Source organism: Micromys minutus (assembly GCF_963924665.1).
Source record: "Micromys minutus genome assembly, chromosome: X".
NCBI classification, from domain to species: Eukaryota; Metazoa; Chordata; class Mammalia; order Rodentia; family Muridae; genus Micromys; species Micromys minutus.
In genome coordinates, this window is record NC_137970.1 from 40232527 (window position 1) to 40248232 (window position 15706).

The 15706-nt window shown below is 35.4% G+C and overlaps 1 protein-coding gene across 3 annotated transcripts in view; it reads right to left on the reverse strand.

Annotated features, from left to right (window-relative positions):
- Positions 1 to 15706, reverse strand: part of POLA1 (DNA polymerase alpha 1, catalytic subunit) — a gene marked incomplete at its 5' end in the record, with an annotated part of 297636 nt that overhangs the window by 97068 nt on the left and 184862 nt on the right. For all 3 annotated transcript variants that reach the window (XM_080911044.1, XM_080911046.1, XM_080911045.1), the window contains one exon: positions 5440 to 5556. In XM_080911044.1, coding sequence (XP_080767170.1) covers positions 5440 to 5556 — 117 coding nt within the window. The remainder of the gene's footprint in view (positions 1 to 5439; positions 5557 to 15706) is intronic.

Sequence of the window (15706 nt, forward strand, 5' to 3'; positions counted from 1 at the left end):
AACAAGTCTGTATAGCGTTGTTGAACTGTGTTGTGACCATGAAAATAGGTGCTGCTGTTGTTGACAGATGAAGAAAAAGAAGAATCACAGGAGAATCATGAATAGACCATAACTGAATTTCTGTTATGTTTAAAAAATACATACTGTCTTGGATTGAGAATTAAATGTTTGTTTTTTATGAAACAACTTAGTTTTGGTTTCCATTACCTTTACGTCAATACAATTTCTAAGTGTTACAAATAAAGATATGCCTGTCAAAAACATATGCTGGAGCCCTATGCTCCATTACCTATAAACAAGCTTTATGCTAAAATATAATCTCGGCAGAAGAAAAATCAAGTTAAGAAGAAATTAGAGTCAATTAATGTGGCCTCCAATACAATATGACTGCTGTCCTTATGAGAAGAAACACATGGAAGATGGTCATGTGACAAAAGAAACAGAGATTAAAATAAAATATGTAAAGAGCCAAGGGAAATTAAAAATCGTCAAATGCTACAAGAGGCAAGAAGGGATTCTGCCCTATTAAGTTTAGCAGGATGGTTGTGATGATACTTATACTTTGGACTTCTCCCATCTATCCTGATGCAATATATATATTGATATATCTGCGATTTCTGTTGTTGTTTTGTAATGCTAGAAATTGCCAACCCATGATCTTATATATGTTGTTTTAGCATTCAACTAATGATCTATATACATCCATCCAAATTTCACCCTTTAAGCCATCTGGTTTGTAGTACTGTTAATACAATACTAGTTAAGAGTCATATTCTTGATCCACCCCCCCTCCCCCCCCCCCCCCCCCCGCTGCAGCTGATGACCAAACCCAGGGCCTAGCAAGCATTCTACCACTGAACTAAATCCCCAACCCCTTTATCTATCTCTTACTTATCAAACCAACAATTTGTTTAGACATAGCCACTGTGAAGTCATAACATATAATGACTTTGGTTTATAATCTTTCCTCTCCCTAGAAGAACAGAAGTTGTGCATAATACTGATGTTAGTAGAAAGGACCTTAGCAAGTTTACAAGAGAGGATGTGAGAAACCTGAGGACTGCCCCAAAGTAGAACAAAAGGGGGTGTTACTGTTTCCTTTGGAAGTATCCTTCAAGAAGATTAGTTGAATAAACAACTGAATAAAGAGCTCTACTATAGTATTTCTATCCTAGGAAGTGTTTAATTTATTATTACCACGATTCATGAGAAAAAAAAGACATTTTTCTCAGCTGGACATAAAAATTCGAAATGGCAAGGGGTATCAATGGGAAAAAAAGAATTTGCTTTGAAATCTTAATTTCATAACAAAAAAGGTATATTTGTTAGTTTCTAGGGGGAAGTATTTCACAACATATCCTAAGATAGCCTTGAACTCATAGCTCTCTTCCTACTTGGGCCTTCTGAGTGCTACGATTAAAAAGGAAGAAACCATGATATCTACAAAAATAAAGACTAAATTGTTCTTTTAAACTTCAGCTTGCTTTTGATTAATAACATATTACAGACTCTCCTGTGGTTTGGTTACTATCTGTGCACACAGCCATATTAAGAAAACCAAACACCATGTCTTTATTAAAATATTTATCATTTAATTTAGATAAGTCCAAGCTTTGTCAGCAGGACAAATGAGGAAGATCTTATTATTTAGTAATAGAAATACATATAATACTTTTCACTTCTGAATTTAAAGCCATTTAAAGCAGAGATGATTCACAGTATTTTTAATAATCAGCAACTTGTATACCATTTAATTTCCACAAGTCCAAAGAAAATTTAAGAATACAGAAACGATATTTTATTTTAATGTATCTGAGAAAAAAGGCATATCCAAAGCCATGGAGACAAAACCGTTTTTGCTCATAACTCAGGCAATATGAGTCTTAAGGAGAGCCATATTACATATTCCAAGTCAATTCTAGAAAATATTCAAATCAACTATAATCCAAGACTAAGAGTGTGATGTATTAGGTGAAGATGAGACTGGCATCTTAAACATTTAGTGTTTTGCCACAAATGTGAACCTATCTGAAATCTCCACTAGTTTTATACTAGAAATAGATTGTGATTTGTTCAATTTATAAATGACCCCATTTCGCCAACAGATAGTGATTTTATACAATCAGTTAAACTACTTTGAAACTTTTTAATAGTATGTGTATAAAACAATAGATTTTATTGTGCCTTTTTCATGCATACATGTAATGTAGTTTGATTATATTTATGCTGATGTCCCATATCCTCTCTCTGTAGTATTCTTAAATATAGAGTCTGTATACAGGGAAGATAAGAAATATTTGTCTTGGGCTGGAGAGATGGCTCAATGGTTAACAGCACTTTCAGAGGTCCTGAGTTCAATCATCTGTAATGGGATCTGATGCCCTCTTCTGGTGTGTCTGAAGACATTGTGCTCATATACATAAAATAAATAATGTATTTTTTAAAAAGGAAGTATTTGTCTTTCTAAATCTGTATTGTTTCATTTCTTGCTCAACATATTTTCATATAAATTACATTACTTCATTCTTTTATATGGCTAAATAAAACCTCATTCTGTAGACATACCACATTTTTATACATTCATCTATTTATAAATAAGAAAATGTAGAACATCTATAAAAATCCCCATTGATGAGCAAATTTTATAGAATAGGTGTTTAATAAAACTCTTTTTTGGGAAGGGAATCACATTTTATAGACCAGGCTGGCTTCAAATTCATGGCAGTCCTGTCTCCAAAACCCAGTTTCCTGGGACTATAAGCATGCACAGCTCCACCAAACATAATCATTAACTAAAAGACACAGCTGAGACTCAGTAACTCAGAGCTTAAGTACTACATGAGCATCATCTTTCTTTTCTTAAGGGTGAAGGCTTCAAGACACTTTCTCTGTACAGCCCTGCAGGTCCAAATGGCCTCAAACTAAGAGATTCACCCGCCTCTGCTGGGATTAAAGGTGTGCACCACTGCACCTAGTGAAAAGAGCATAATCTTGTAAAACTGATATTTTAGAAAAACTCATAGAAACTGCAGTGATGATGTTCATTGTAAAACTGCTTCTCTGGTGTCTTTGGAAAGATTAGTGTTTTTATTCCTAGTAAAAAGGAAAAAAAACATTCAGAAACATTATAGTATTGCTTTCCAAATTCATTACTAGCAATTCAAATGGACTACAGAAAAAGGATCTAAGTCCACTTTCAAGGCTCCTGTTCAGAAAGGCTAAGGACAGTTTCACTAACCAGTATGGTTTGCAACAGTAATTCCAGAAAGTCATGTCTGAAAAGCCAATCTATCAAAGCTTCTCCTGGGGATAAGTACCTTAGCCTATGGTAAGCATCTACTTGAAATGTTATAGTATGGAGAAAGGTTGAAATGCTTGTGTTAGCTCATTTTAAAAAGGATGATAAATCATAAGGTAAAGTAGTATATTAAATTACTACCAGCAATACCACCCATGTTTATCATAAGCTTAGTGATCTTCTAACTAAATGCCCTTCTGTTCCTTCTCTCATTATGGATTGATGCATAAAACTAGCTGACTTTCTAAAAAACAACCCAATTTCCAACTTAAGTTGATGAGTTAGATATTTTAAGTCTCAAAGGTAAAATCAGTTCTTAGAACAGTAGTTCTGAATTTGTGGGTCACAACCCCAGGAGTCACATATCCTATATTTATATTATGATTTATAACACTGGTAAAATTACCTATATGAAGTAGCAACAAAAATAATTTTATGTTTGGGGAACATGAAGGACAGTATTAAAGGGTCACGACATTCGGAAGGTTTAGAATCACTGCTCTACAACTAGATTAATGAGGAGCTCTACTGCACATGTCTTTGTTCTGTTTATTTACCTGTTGACTTAAGTCTTGAGACTGATGCAAAAATAATTCATCAGGACAGCTAATTCTCACATGCTCTACATTTTAAAACCCTATATGCTAATTATCGAAGCTTTAAAAAGTCAAGGTACAGTTAATATTTACCCAGATATTTAAAAATAAGTAATCAGCAACGTCCAAATGTATGAAAGGCTGTGGTAAAACCAGAATATTCAGCTGGGTGTTGATAGTGCACACCTTTAATCCCAGAACTTGGGAGGCAGAGGCAGGTAAATCTCTGAGTTTTAGGATCTCTGTGAGTTCAAGGCCAGCCTGATCTACATAGTAAGTCCCACGACAGTCAGGGCTACAAGGAGAAACCCTTTCTTATGAAAACAAAACGAGCACAACAGAACAACCAAACCAGGACACTCATAAGGTACTGGTACAGTAAGAAGTAGGATAGCCACCAAGAAATCTATGTGGCAATATAAATCACGGTTACATTTACTTTTAGGCACACTGATAATACTCTATTCTAATGAAACAATTGAGATAATAAACAAAAATAGTTAAGTGGGAAATATTCATGATAAAATTTTCAGTATAGTCTAATTGAAGAAGTATCCTAACCATGAGAAGTGTGGTTAAATTGTATGGAATGCATTAAGTGGCCACACAGAAAAATGCTTGAGAACTACAAAGTACACCTTCATTGTGACTGCAGTCAAAATTACACAGATATGCAAAAGAACAGAGAAAAAGACAATGCAACAAAACACTTTCCTAAAATCAGACTATGTATCATCTTTTTCAGAGAAAAATTTCACAACAAAAACTAGGACAACTAGAATGTTGCTTTTGCATTAAAAAACAAGTGATAGGTCACCAACTTTTACATTTTCAACAAAATCCCTGCAAATACCTATAGAAAGTTTGAATATAAGGCATATTCTGTGAAGCAGACTATATATGATCACACTGCAAAGTTCAAGAAGACTTATAGAACTAGTTTGTTTAGTTTAGTAATAGTTTAGACAGTAACTAATTTTATGATCCTTTTTGTTCAAAAGATCTGCAAACATTCTGTTCACCACGGTTTAAAAACTGCTGACTAGATTGAAGGTACTCCAAGGGGGTGTGGGAAGAAAGGCATCTTAGTTACCGGAGAGGCTTTTTCAGACTCCATGGTCCATAGTTGGTAGTCATTAATGCCAGTATTCGTCATCTCTCAGGCAACTACAGTAAGGTTTGCTCAAGAACCAATGATCTATGCAGATTCTGATAAACAATTTAATGCCACCGAGGATAGAAACCCACCTCAAGATGAACTCTTTGAAGTACAGTTTTGGAAGATTTTCTACTGCTTACAGAATGAGATTTGATTAAGTGTCAAGATACTAGCAGTTTCCACAAAGGAATCTCTTTTGTGATTATGAAGTTATAACCCTTATGAGAGATAAGTAAATCAAAAAAAAAATTAATGTTTCCCCTTGATATAAATATAATATTAAGATCTGTTAAAATAAAGCATGTATTTGCTTCCCCGAGCTAAAGGATGGACAAACAATCCTCTGCTGTCTTCTGAATAGTACTTCAACATTAAGAGTTAGTTACCTCTGGTCGAAGCACAGCTTTCATGCAGGCTGGACACAGAGGTCCATTTCGGGAGAAATGAAGGGGAAGACGTCGAATGCGACAGCGACAAGCTGGCTCCTCACATATCAACCAGCCCTGGAGAGAGAGAAGAAAGAAAAAACAACATTGACATACAAAAACAATAAACCCTTCTGTTATCAACCTTACTAACCTTCCTAAGAGATTACAAAATAACTTAATTACCTATCTCCTTTGATATGCTAAAGTAGATGTATGCTCTAAACTCAAGTTAGAAAAAACATGAGGTTGGAGAGGTAGGCACACTGGCCATTCTTTCAGAAACCATGGTTCAATTCCAGCATCCACATGGCAGTTCACAACCATCTGTAAACTCCAGTTCCAGGGAATCCAACATCCTCTTCTGGCCTCTGTGTGCACTACACATGCTGTACTTACATACATGCAGGCAAAGTATTTTTACACATAAAGTAAAAAAAAATAATATAAAACCTTAAAAAACTCAGAGGGATTCCCATAAAGTTCTCCCTTTTCTTAAAGAATATATGTGGCCACCACATCAAAATCTCCCAATAAAAAACTATTATACACAACCTATAAATCAAAGGGTTTTAGTTAAGACCATCATACCAAGTGTATAGAAACGAGTGACCTTCATAATAGCTGAGTGATCACTGTCTAGTACCATAACTATGGTCAGTTTCCTTCTCTATGAAATAAGCATGCCGACAGTACTGGCTTTATGACTTATAGGACTGCTGTAGTGATGTAACACACTTAAAGTACTTTCAAGTACTCTTGTCATAAAAGAAATGCTTAATATTAGCAAATATTAGACTTAAAATTAAATCATTTTGTTCTACATATGTTCTCTTGGAGGCATAAAACTGGTTCCTATGTTTTCAAAGACAACTTTGAATAAGCACTATTTTAACAGAGGTTTGAAGTGCCATTGCATATTTCTCCCCCGTAAATATGATGTCATCTTTTTTCTTCAGTTAACTTGCCCTTCCTGTTCTTTGAATTTTCTCACAGTGATACAATTCAGTTTGTTCATCATTTTGAATTAGCATTATGTTTACTATAAAATATCTGTTAAATAGAAAGACAAGCTATCACAAAAAGTTGAGTAGATCCGCATCATACTATGGCCCTAAGGCTTGTGGCTTTGGTGATACACACACTGCTACAGAGGCACAGCGAAGCCAAATCAAGCAAGATGAGGTGCTGAGGTATATAGGTAAGCAACTTATGTTTTCATGTTCTCTCATCTCATAGTGTGCAATTCTATAAGGCTCTAAGAAGGGAGGTACTGGCTATCTAAAAGACTTTAGGAATTCTGAGAGATGATAAATTCTGACTTGAAGAATAATCAGTTTAGTCAGTGGAAAAGAAAAGAAAAACAACTTGGGCAAAGAAAAGAACACATACCAAAGGATCGAGGCTAGATTGTCTTAACCCCCCTGATAAAAGCTGTATACACAGGTGTGTTGCTTAAGTTACTTTAAACTCCACCCACATCATGACATTTCTATGTGGTATTATTCCAAATGTGAGGGATGCCTTCACTCACTGCTCTGAGCTCATTCTTCATTTATCATTCTTTCATGGAAGTAGGTACAAACAAATCCAAAGGAAACCACCAAGGATTGGTTCTTCTAACTCCATTTACAGCTTTCAAAGCAAAGTGCATTTGTACGACTATTCTTTAAAGTATAAATGAAGGAGCTAGAGAAAGGAATGAAAGAGCTAAAAGGGTCTTTGCAACCCATGAGAAGAACAAAATTATCAACTAACCAAACCCACCACAGCTCCCAGAGACTAAAACACCAACCAAAGAGTACACATGGAGAGACCCATGGCCTAAGATACATGTGTAGCAGAGGATGGCATTCTCTGGCATCAATGGGAGGAGAGGACTTTGGTCCAGTGAAGGCTCATTTTCCCAGTGTTGGGGAATGCCAAGGCGCTGAGGTAGAGCAGGTGGATGGAAGAGGGAGCACCTTCATGAAAGCAAGGGAAGGAGGGATGGGAGAGAGGGAAAGGGGATAACATTTAAAATGTAAATACAGAGAATATCCAATAAAAAGGGGGAAAAAGAGGAATATTCAGGCAAATCTAAAAAATGACATCTAAATACATTCAGAGAAAGTTTTACTCATCTTCATTCGGTAAATAAACTATTTTAAATTTTAATTTGAACTTATCAGGTACAGAATACCAAACAACTTCTTATAAAATTTCTAACTTGTACCTAGAAGTTTGTTAAATATCATGGGAAACTGGCAAAGGGGCACCAGGCACAGCATTTCAAGAAACTATAATCTAAATATAAAAGCATAATTTGCACAGAGTACTGGCAGCTAAGCATAGAGAAGGGATATGATATATTTGAGATATAAAGCTCTTAATACAGTCTCAGAAAGCTGTAATTCACTAAATTTTAACAACAACAGCAAAGCACATAGGTAACAACTACCACATTATTTACTTTTAAGATGGTTGGGGATTTGTGCAATGTAGGTAGCTCAGTCTGATCTTAAACTCACAATCTTCCTGCCTTAGCTGCTAAAGTAATCAGGACATGGGCAAAGTGTCATGACACCTAGCTTAATATCATGTTTTGAGGCAAGAGACCATTAAGTACCAGAATACATCTCAGTCACTAAATAATAAAAAGCTGTTGTTGCTATGTATTTATTTTAAGGCAGGTTCTGGCTGGCCTTTAACTCACTCACAGTCTTCCTGACACTGTCCCCTGAATGCAGAAATTAGAGGCACAATACTGGTTCCAGGAATTTGTTTTTTCATCTAAAGAATATGATGTTCTAAAAGCTTAGGTCCTTTTCTGATGTTTTAAACACTTCATTTCAGCACTGCAATACTACATCATGATCCACCAAGTGAGCTGCCAACCAACAAGATGCTAGGTTGCTGCTTCACCCATTTTAAGAAAGCAAAGACCTAACTCAATCTCTGACAGTTACTAACTAAATGCCCTTTCAAATCATATAGAAAACAGATAATATAATCTGTCTAAATTTCCTAGCAGGTATAATTAACATTAAAGGGGGCTTTCTTTCTTTGTCGCCTTTCTATTCAGTGCTTGTTTGGGTTTGTTTGTACTTACTATCTGTTAATCTCCCTTTATAAATGGCAACCAAACTGGTGCTATTATGCATGAAAAATGAACATGCTGATAACTGAGTGAAGAGAACTGATGGGGAAGAAAATATTAGAAGCTGGTAACTCTTTATGTCTCATGTATTATTTTGATAATTAAGCTTTTGTAATGCTATATCTTTATGGGCAAACCAGGCTCTGTTTTTAATACATACTTTGTTTCAACTCGGATTTACCTAGTATAAGTAAATTTAGTCCATAAAGAAATGTTAAGCAACTATGCTAAGTTTAACTTTCAAGAAACATGTATATTATAAAAAAATAAATATTACAGGACTCTGGAAAAAAATCCAAGATGGGGCAAAGTGTCCAGTATATAATCATTATAGTGAACTTTATTTGTAAAGAGAACAGAAACAAAGCCAATGAAACTACTAGTATGATGTGATCTTGCTTCAAATTATCATTTACAGTGACAAAACTAAACTTTTTCATTTTTCCCATGGGATAACATATACAGCCCAAGAATCTGTTGCCAAGCCAATAGAAACAGAGATTTGTTTTGAATATTTTCCTTGAAGTCCAATCTAAGGCTTTTTCAAGAAAACTTTTAAAACCACTATGAGAAGTCTGCCATCCAAATATGTCATCCTACTATTGTGTAATGCTACATTTATATTCTCACAACAAATAGGAATAAAGACATCACATTTTCAGTTGCCTGGCTGAATCATGTTCATAAATGAAAGGGTCAAAGGAGGCCAGGTCAGCTTGTCCAATAAAAACAAACATGCTACACTCTATCACCTGTTATTTTAGCTCAATATCACTATTCTTTAAAATCATTGTGTACCAAATTGTTCCAAATACTGATCAGTTTTGATTGCTAAATTATATTTCTGCTATCCTGCATGCTATTTCATAATCTATCATATCATTATTAGTTTTGTAACACTCACCAAGCACCCTACTTCTTACACTATTCAGATTCAGAGAGCATCAGATTCTCTTTTCATCCAAAGGTATTATTTATAAAGTTCTGTCACAGAATTATGCCCAATGCATTAAAAAGGGGGGTCTTCTTATAGATAGTGCACAGTATGGGCCCACAGCTGCTTTTAAAGAATGGAATGTGTGATTTGGGATTTTCAGAAATATATATTTATATATAAATTGCTTTCTGACCCACACTCACATGTAAAACTGGGAGAAAATTTCCCTAAGCTCTCCAGGGGAAGTTTTAACAAAAACACAAATTTGCTTTTTAAGTTAAATATTCTACACTGCAGCATGCTGATGTGTCAAAGAGTGATTATTAAGTCTCAGAGAGGTACCAGACTAGGAGAGGAAAGGATAAATTAAGTAAAATAAATATATAAACTAACTACTTACCAAATTTAACATACAATATTTTCAATTAAATGATCAAACAATCAGAAATGGAAAGTGTCATGTCAGTCAATGTAAGAATTTTAAATACTATTAAAATAGATTTTCAAGTTAGAGATCTCTTTACATAAGCAGTTATGTGTCATTTCATCCAAGCTATTTGAAACTTATTGATCTTACCATTTGTGTAAGGACAGACTCTGTCATCAGTTTGCTGAAAGGATAATGAAGCTCTCCCAAACTGTTATGACAGGTTACATGCAAACTGTGGTCCTCATTTAAACACACAGAATAGCACAAGTGGACAAACTCCAACCTCATCAACTGTATATTACACGATAAATTAGCAACCTGGTCTGCTTTGCCTCACAACAAATTCAATACCATGGTCTTGCTATTTTAATTTGAAATCAGAGTTTAAACATTAGAAGATGTACTTGAGATACAACTGTGTAAGCCATCTTCTCTGGCTACAGTGTGAGCACAGAAAGCCAACAATTGCCAGCAATTGTATTTTACCACTCTATGACATTAAGAGGACAGTTAAAATTGTTGCCATGCTAGCTAGTGGGGAAAATATACTTAAAAATGATTTTATATGGAAAATTACACTTTGGGGTGGAAACAGTTCAGTGAAGGACATGTATCTCTCTGTATGGGTAGCTAAAAAAAAATCCCTTAGTATACGCAAGCTTATTCTATAAAATACTCTCTCTCCCTATTCATTCAACTCAAAAGCAAACTACATTCTTAGGTTATACTAGGTCACAACTAAGTATATAGTACCTTGTTTCAGGAATAATTTTGCTTTGTCTGTAGTCTATCAACAAAGCACAAAGAACTCATGCAACCCAGCCATGTACTGTGAATGTTAGCGATTTAGCAAAATAGAAATAATAAGAATACAAGATTTCAGAGCTACCCTGCTTTCACTTCACATGAAAAACTGAAAGCATTTGTTTCTCCATATTCCATTCATCTCTATTGCATCACAAATCTTTTCATAAAAGACTTTATCCCCCTTATGTGAACTACAAGTGACTTGGGAATATAATATTCCAACTGTGATGACTGTGTCTGACATAACCTAACATGGTTAAAAATGGACATATCAAGTTAAGTCACATACACAGTCATTTCAACATGGAAAAAGAGGAAGACTCAAATGCAATGACATGGCAAAATGGCTACTCTGGTGCTTACATTAACATTTTAGTAATGAAATGCTAGAGATTGTTTATTATTTCTATCATCATTTCAAGCCTTCACTCTTTAAAAAACGAACCTACTACCATAGTTTTGTACTCAAAATAACAAACTTCAAAAGCAAGCGCAAGGCTCAGTTTTATCACCAGGTTCAGAGGGGAAAAGACTGGAAAGAACTACTTCTTTGCAAAGGTCCCTCTGTATTTTTTTAAAACAAACAAACAAAACCATATTAATTTAAAGATCTAAAAACTGTTAATGATGATGGAAAAGTTTTTTGGCAAGGGCTTTTACTGACATACCTGAAAAATATTCTAAGCATTACATGTTTGCTTGTTGCCTAGATTTTGCAGAGAATATAGTCATGGTGGGGATTTTTCCTACTAACACTAAAGTTTCAAAAATGAGTCAATTTTATCACACAAGCAGTTCTTAAACATAAAATCACAGGACATGTTTTAGAAACATTATAATGATTCAGTAAATTAACCCACTCATTAAAATGCATGGTCTCTTATGTAATATGATCTGAATATACTTCCTTATGGTTAATCTCTAAAGGTAGGTAATAAATCAATTTTAAGAAAGGTATCTTGTTTTCCACACCCTCTTCCTTGCCTGGATCCAATATAAATACAGATCTACCCAGATGTTTCTAGGCAAATGAAAAAATTAAACCAGAAAAGCAGTCACAGTCCTTCACCAGGGAATTTTTCTTTGCTCAAGTACAGTTAAAAGTTACATTGATTGATTGATTGATTGATTTTGTGTGTGTAGATATGTATTGGTTAGCATGGCTTAATGCAACATGTCTTTGGGTATCAAATAACAAATGTTAAAACTGAATCATCTATGCAGTCGCCTCATAAAAATCAAAATGGAATTCACACGATCACTAGGCAATGTTTGTTCATTTAACTTTAATTATTTTCTCCTTGAGAATGGCACTAATGAAACTGAATATCTTTCAAGGTCTCGAAGGACTGTTTGAATAGTCTGTAAACAGAACTAAGGGGAGACAAGAGATCTGGCTGAGCCAGGGGGTTGCTAGGTGATGTAGAATGTAAACCCACAACCTTGTTCAAGTTTGCTTTGCTTTCATGCTACTTTCACACACTTTCAAAAGTTTTGAGGACTGAGTTTTCAGGTGGTCACTACGGAAAATGAATCTCTCCCTCCAAATTCACGTTCCACAGATGCTCAAAAGAGATGAAATCCATTTGACCTTTAGTTGTAACACGGGAAACTTTGGATCCTCACAATCTAAAAAACACACATCAAGGTGGATTCCAGTATTTCAAAAAAGGCATTCCCAATCCCTCATCCAATCTTAACTGAAATAAAAATTTCTTGGAGGGGTGGGGAGGAGGTGGTGATCTTAGCTCAAGAGTTTGGGGCACAGAAACTCAAAAGCCATGGCAAATACCTCGGTACAGATCATCATGCTGACAACCCTTCAGTTTAGCCACTTTCTTCCTCTCTTCTGGCCAGTACCAAGACAGACTGCCTGTGAGACTTCTCCTAACCCACCCCCTCCCCCAGCCTCCTTTTTAAAGTAGCTGATCAGAGATTGTCCAGTAAGAGCACTTTATTAGATCATCAGCCAGAGGGGTTCACAAGTACTGAGAGCAATGGGCTCAAATGCGGCACATCAGTTTTAATAGACCAGGGGCTACTAGTAAACTGCAGATACTGCTGAGAACTTTCCATGCACTGAACTCTTGAAAAAGCACCGTCTCTCCAGCTTAAATGCAGCTGCCTCTTTCAATGCCGCAAATGGGTAAATTTGACAAAAAAGCCACCATTAAGACTACATGAAAGGCTCAAGACAACATCCTTTCAATGCTTTGTACTTCAGTAATCAGATGTACTTACTCACCCCCTCCCCCAAACCCGATCAAGAACTATTTCTGAATGGTAGGAAATAATTCCACTTTGTACATCTTTTAGTTAATCAAGACTTTCTATTCAGCAATTTGACCTTTTGTTCAAAACAGGATTATCAGTTTTTTCGCCAGTTACCAAGGGCGACTCGCATGGTGAACATAATTGCAATAATTTGCAAAACACCATGGCAACCCACATTACAACTAGGTAAATACTGGGCTTTTGTGCTACATTGTTATTTTCAGAGATGCTGAAGTCAAAGAACGAATGACAAATGAACACAAAATTTATATTTGCTTTGTCTCAAAAGAGAAGAAAATTGATAACAAGAATTGGGGGGAAACCGACTACAGCTGTAATTTCTAACTTGATTAATTAGGATGGTAACAGTCCTTAACAGTATATTCAACAAACAGCCCTGACTTCGTCTCTCCACCCACCTCTCTATACCACTACCACTGTCCCCCCACCCCAGACAAATTTTTTCAGCTTGGAGAACAAACATCCCCCATTTGCTCTTTTCTTCAACTTAATGGAATCCTTAATTGCAGAATATTGTTCTCCTGCTCTTCACGGCAATGAAAACGAGAAAAAGGAGGAGAGTGCCAGGGCAGACAGGGAGCTACAGTCATTTGTTTTTCTGCCTCATTTGGACACCCCAAGCCCAATGATGAGATGGCATTTTTCTGATTTCAGCAGCTGTTCCGTAGCAGACAATAAAGTAAAAACTATTTAGCTTTGCACAAAAGCCACTTCTGTCCTCTTGACAATACAAGGTAAGTCTACATGCCGAGATGAAGTTTCATATTAAATGCCAGAGCATAAGATGGGAAAATGATGTTAATAATAAAGAACATACATTTTCTTGTAAAGAAATTATCAATTGTGGTACTGTCCCAAAAAAAAAAAATCTGTTGAAATGTGTGTGTTTGCTATTTATGGAAGATGTTCAGCAATATCACCAATGGTTTGAAAACCATTTTATACTCAGAAATCTCAATTCACAAAACAATCTAAAATATAAACTGACTACTTAGAATTAATGCAAAAATCAAAATAGCCTTTTCAATAGATAAGCATTTTTTCATTTAGCATTACTGTCTTTTCACTAATAAATATGACTGTAAAAGTTAGATCATAATGTTTTAAAGGTTTGATTTTTGTAGTAAAGAAGCAGTATTTCCCAGAAGAGGCATGCATTCCACTCTAATGCTCCATTTTTTTCTTTTTTTGGTAAATTATCAAAACTGACTTTCTCCTGCAAAATGTAGTATTCAGGAAAAAAGAAATACACATAGCCAGGGCTTACAGAAGCCCCACTGCCGAGATCTCTAGATAAGCAGCTGCGGACGCATTCTGAACACAGCCCAGCTCCATTTCTGCTGCCTCCTAATGAGGAGCAACCAAATGAGAGGGCTCTGAAAAGATCTGTATATTCCCCTAACTTTTGAAAAATCAAATGAATAGGATACTATAATGGGTCTATTCTTATTTTGTCAGGACTGAAAAAAATCTCCACACACCTAAGATTTAGCTTGGAGAAATCACAATGTAACATTCTTCAGAATATACCTTAGAAATCAGAGGTACTGCAATTTTTTTGAAGAGTAAAAATCAAAACAATGACACACATTACACCCTTTCCAGGCAGAGACCACCTTTCCATATTTTGAAAATATGTATTTTATTTTCTTGATTAGTTATAAATTTATGGTATCTCTATAAAATGCACCCTACATCAAAAGTCTACATTTAAGAGAAAAATATTCCCTTTAATATCAAATGACAAAAGGGGCAAACAAGCATTTTGTAATTTTTGATCAAATAAAATTGACAGATAATAAACTAGGCTTAAAATCCTTATTAACACCTAAGTCCTTTAAAAAACCCATAGGTACAAATAAAATCTTATCTGTCCAGAATCCCTTCACTTGTAATAATTACTTAGTATACCTGCCTTCTCCCCAGCCTTTAATAGTCTCTCCTTCAGTGTGTTTTTTTCCCCCTTTTTGACATTGATTTAGGACTAAAAGGTACGACAACAGCTAGCCTCCTATAGCCATAATAAATTACTCAAATCCCTAAATCAGAAATTAGAAATACCTAGCAGATGGATTACATTTCTTCTTTAGTTCAGTCCCCATGACCCCTATAAGATGGTAGCCTGCAGTTAACAGGAAACCTGCCTGATATACTATCCTCAAATTCTTGCTCTTCAGTTTGAAACTCTGGTTGCACGCTGGAATTCCCAGAGGAACATTAACACAGGTGGCTGGGCACCATCTCCATGGCTTCTGATTGAGGAGAATGGAGTACTGGGTTTTTGTTTTTTTAAAACCCGAGCCATGCTAATATGCAGTCAGGGCTGAGAATCACTGTTCTGCATTACTCTCATTTTCTCTCTGCTGTTTAAGATGATTTTCTGAACAATGCACTTTATTAACAGAATTATACTTAGGAATAGTCTCTCTCAATTTCTTTCTCATTCAATATTTACTTTTCCCCCCTCTCTACATACTGCTTATATGGCTATTCTAACTCTCTCAAGTTCTCCAGACACTGAATTAGCAAAGCCTCAAATCAGACTTAATTCTACCAATAGAATAGACTGATTCTAAATGGTTTATACAAAGTATGCAGTTCAGTAGCAATTTGAAGAAAG